This window comes from Penaeus monodon, chromosome 1 (genome assembly GCF_015228065.2).
Source record: "Penaeus monodon isolate SGIC_2016 chromosome 1, NSTDA_Pmon_1, whole genome shotgun sequence".
Taxonomy (NCBI): Eukaryota; Metazoa; Arthropoda; class Malacostraca; order Decapoda; family Penaeidae; genus Penaeus; species Penaeus monodon.
In genome coordinates, this window is record NC_051386.1 from 45853634 (window position 1) to 45858633 (window position 5000).

Sequence of the window (5000 nt, forward strand, 5' to 3'; positions counted from 1 at the left end):
TGGTATAAATCATCAGTTGTTTCCTTATCTTTTTCTATTGTAATGGTGTAAACTGGAAAACTCAGTAGTGTAACATTACATTGGAGGTACAGCTGTCATATATTGCCATTATTGTTACTGATGATATAATTGGTTAATGTTACTGAGATTAACACACAGAGATAGAGGGAAATGGACACTGCTACCTAATAGAGCATTAAAAATTGAGTTAGAAGTTATTCAGGTGCATCTGTAGCGGTCTCATATATACAGGAGAAATGACAAAAATATTCTCTGCATATCACCACTCAGAGACTAAGTCCACAACACCCTCACACAGCCAGAGTTGGCATAAAGTGTTAATAAAGGAGGGGTACAAAGGGGCTTCCTCCCCTGTCTAAGAAATAAATAGAAGGAAAGGTTAGGTTTGGATTTTGGGTGTGCGTAATACACTGGTTTTGGGATTTCGTCTTGGGAAGGTGCATCACTCTTAGTAACAAATACCAAGCTTATTTTGGTAGTTCTTTCTCCTTTATAATTGTATGTACATAATATGCTCTGCAAGTTTTCCTCTGTTTCCTTTCATTCTTGCTTCCATCTCATCTAGCTCAAAATATATAATGAGAATATGGTACATGTCCTAGTGACCTGCTGTTCTAGAGTTACATACTCGCAGTGTTTCTTGGTAGTATAGTTGTAACATATGGTGAAAGCCCTTGTATTATATCACAACTGTAACACTAGAACAGCAGTTCACTAGGACATGTTGATATATATATTTTGAGGTGGAGGAGATGGAAGTGAGAATGAAAGGAAACACAGTAAAACTTGCAGAGTATTCTGTTCTTTGAGAAAAGGTGGTATGAAATGTCAAGTATTTAACCCATAATTGACGGGTAGCATTCATAGTGGCCTGGGCCTCGCTGCCGGGGCCTTATATCGTCGCCCGAGCATGCGCGACCACTCATGCCAAATACCAGCATCCCATGCCGTTTCTTCGTAATACTACGAAGATATGTTGTATTTTTCAATTTTCATTATTTTTTACAGTCTCTACTTGCCAAACAACCTTATAAATCGAGACTGAAGGGCATTTTTGTTGTTATATAGACTCCATAGTTGATCATTATTCGGTCTATAATCCGAATAAAATAAGCAGTGTGTGGCATCATGGAGTTGAAATTGTCGGTTTGTTGCATTTTTTTGTTTGTTGCATGGTAAAAATGAGAAAGTGTTAGAACCGACTTAATCACACTTTCACTGGCAAAAAAATAATCTTTTGCCGTGATTGTAACAAAAAAAAACTCATGGCATGTCCATGCATACTCTATGGCATGTGCGTACGTGCCCCCGGCAGATAGTCCCGCCATGCCATGGCATGTACGTACATGCCACCAGTCGGCAATGGGTTAATATTCATATGCTGTGGGTAGTGCACTCTATTGAGTGGACAGGACTAAGAGGATGATTGGTCTTATAAGGCTTGCAGTTATAATGTTATGGGTTCTGCCAATGGCACCATAGTAGTTACGTTATCCTCATGGGTCAAAGTATTATCTCATATGTTATACCTTATGATTTCACAGGTCAATATGTACTCTTTGTGATTAGCCCTATGCTAAATCCTGCATTGTATAAATATGTGAAAGATATTTGTCTTCTAGTTGGGAATGGCGGTCCCCTCATTAAGGGAGGCTGAAGGGGACATAATTACCTAGTTTATAAAAGTATTTATAGCATGTGAAGAAGTAAGGTAAATCCTGTAGAATTACTTTTCCTGAAAAGTATTTAGAATAATTCAATTTCAGTATGAAAGAAAGCTGAGTGAATCACATACAGGCATCTAATTTGAAGGACATATTTTTAAAAATCACTATCTAAGAAATTGCTAGTCATTGCAGCCTTTACAGATTAATTGTTTTGATGTCTCTTTCTGTTCAAATTTCATTTCCTCAAAAGTTGTTTGATAATAGATTATGATCATTACTGTAACTGGATCACACATAATAAGTTTTTGTCTGCTTATAGACTGTCATCTCTAATTAGTATGTTAAGCTAGAAAGATCTCATGATCTTCCCAAAGTTTTCTGTTTTTAGAGGTGGTAAAGGTTAGAAGACATCCACATATCCATAGCATAAATTCTAGCAAGATAAAGCTTGTAGCCCTCCCTGGGGAGTTATAGTCAAATAAAGAGTCAGTTAAAGCTGTATCCTGCCAGAATTGTAGTCCTTTTTTTTCAGATCACTAAGTTTAACCCATTGCCGACGGGTGGCATGTACGTACATGCCATGGCATGTCGGGACCATCTGCCGGGGGCACGTACGCACATGCCATAGAGTATGCATGGACATGCCATGAGTTTTTTTTTTGTTACAATCACAGCAAAAGATTATTTTTTTGCCAGTGAAAGTGTGATTAAGTCGGTTCTAACACTTTCTCATTTTTACCATGCAACAAACAAAAAAAATGCAACAAACCGACAATTTCAACTCCATGATGCCACACACTGCTTATTTTATTCGGACTATAGACCGAATAATGATCAACTATGGAGTCTATATAACAACAAAAATGCCCTTCAGTCTCGATTTATCAGGAAGTTTGGCAAGTAGAGACTGTAAAAAATAATGAAAATTGAAAATACAACATATCTTCGTAGTATTACGAAGAAACGGCATGGGATGCTGGTATTTGGCATGAGTGGTTGCGCATGCTCGGGCGACGATATAAGCCCCCGGCAGCGAGGCCCCGGCCTCTATGAATGCTACCCGTCAATTATGGGTTAAGTAGATGTGAGCTCTAATACAGCCAAGAAAATGTTGTTTTGAAAGCCATTGTGTTTCAGTGACTGATTCTGGCTTTCATTAATGAATGCTTTATTTGTGAAGATGTTATCATTGATTAACCCTTTGCCACTGGGTGGCATATATGCCATCGCATGCCTGGACTATATTCTGGGTGGCATGTGTATATGTGCCATGGTGCGCCAGTCCTGTTTTCCGGTTCCATGTATGATCATGCCTCGCATGCTGTGGTGCTGACACGATTGCCCGGCGGCAGGGCCCGGGCCACTACGGCGGCATTGGGTTAAAATGCCTTAGTTTTGAGTGATTTATATGATGGTATTGTCAAACTTGCAATTATGAAATAGCTGTTGTTGTAATAATTATTTAATAATGTCACTACCTGTACAGTTACTGCAGGGGGATAAGTTTTTGAGTAACATGATATCTCTTTGAATATGCATTCTACCATATTATTCTTTTATAACAGTTATTAAGCAGAACTCAAATATTTATTACCTTCCCCTTTTGCAGACATTCTCTTCCGGCTCTTCCGGTCTGGCAGCAAGCGTCATGGTGTGCTGCTGATGGGGCTCTGTGAATCCGGCAAGACCCAGCTCTTCTCACGGATTTGCTATGGGGCTGATGTTACCACAGTCACTTCTATGAAGCCCTCTAATGCAGAATTCAAAGTTGGCAAGGTGGGTACAAAGGCCAAGGGCATATAAATGTAAAGAGATTATATTGTACTATTTACAGCATGAATAAGAATAATAAAGATATCAACAAAAGAGTTCAGCTTATAGGAATACAAAAATTAAATACTTAGGTTAACCCATTTCTGACGGGTAGTATTCATAGAGGCCCGGGACTTGCTGCCGGGGGCTTATATCATCGCCCGATCATGTGTGACCACTAATGCCAAATACCAGCATCCCATGCCGTTTCTTCGTAATACTACGAAGATATGTTGTATTTTCAGTTTTCATTATTTTCTAAAGTCTCTACTTGCCATTCTTCCTGATAACTGAGACTGAAGGATACTTTTGTTGTTATATAGACTCCATAGTTGATCATTATTCGGTCTATAGTCTGAATAAAATAAGCAGTGTGTGGCATCATGGAGTTGAAATCGTCGGTTTGTTGTTGTTTTTTTTTTTTTTTTTTTTTTTTTTGCATGGTAAAAATGAGAAAGTGTTAAAACCGACTTAATCACACTTTCAGTGGCAGAGAAATAATCTTTTGCCGTGATTGTAACAAAAAAAAACTCATGGCATGTTCATAGATACACCATGGCATGTTCCTACATGCCCCCGGCAGATAGTCCCGCCATGCCATGGCATGTGCGTACATGCCCCCCGTCGGCAATGGGTTAATGTAGAATGTCTTAACTTCATTTTGTATTTTTTTCATAGATTGATCAAAATGTTAGATATAGAATTAATATTATTAATTTTAGTGAGGAAGATTGAGTAAATATGTGTGAATTGTGTTTATGTATTGGGATGAGTATATCTATTATAGTAGCCAAAAATTTACTTCCATTATTTTTTCAATTAAATTTTTTCATCAAAAATATATGTAAATACTTATCTCATCTCTCACAAACCCACAGAAATCTCTGACTATATACGACGTACCAGGTCACGAACGCATACGCTATGCTGCCTTTGAGAAAATCAAGAATGTTACTGGAGGTATAGTCTTTCTAGTGGATTCAGCAACTATCCAGAAAGATGTCAGGGATGCAGCTGAGTAAGTGTTTGGGGTTTATGGCTGAACGTGTTTATTCAGCAATGAAATTTATGATGTTAGAGAGTCTGTGAGTTTTTTGTGTGAGAAATTCTGATATACATTTTTCTTTATAGATTTGTTTTTGTTGTTTTGGTAAGTTGACTTAAGAGAATATCCACAAATTTTTTGTTCCTATTAAAAAGAAGAAAAGAGAGAGTGAAAAGAGTAGAGAAAGTAAAAGCTAACCGTATTTTTTTCAGATTCCTTTATAGTGTACTGTGTGATGAAACCATTCAAAATGGTCAGCCAAGGATTCTAGTGGTTTGTAACAAGCAGGACCTTCCCCTGGCTCGTTCTGCCCAGCTAATCTGCAAGATGATGGAGAAGGAAATGTAAGGGAGATATGGTGCATTTATTATAATAACATTTCTCATAGTGACATTTACCATTAGTATTTATTATGAGATCATTTATCATAATGACATTTAGCTGAATAGCTTTTA

General features: G+C 37.7%; 1 protein-coding gene across 1 annotated transcript in view; it reads left to right on the forward strand.

The window, feature by feature from the left end:
* Nucleotides 1–5000, forward strand: part of LOC119573109 (signal recognition particle receptor subunit beta-like) — a 7683-nt gene that overhangs the window by 462 nt on the left and 2221 nt on the right. Inside the window, exons 2-4 of the mRNA XM_037920146.1 lie at nucleotides 3298–3464; nucleotides 4379–4518; nucleotides 4758–4889. Coding sequence (XP_037776074.1) covers nucleotides 3298–3464; nucleotides 4379–4518; nucleotides 4758–4889 — 439 coding nt within the window. The remainder of the gene's footprint in view (nucleotides 1–3297; nucleotides 3465–4378; nucleotides 4519–4757; nucleotides 4890–5000) is intronic.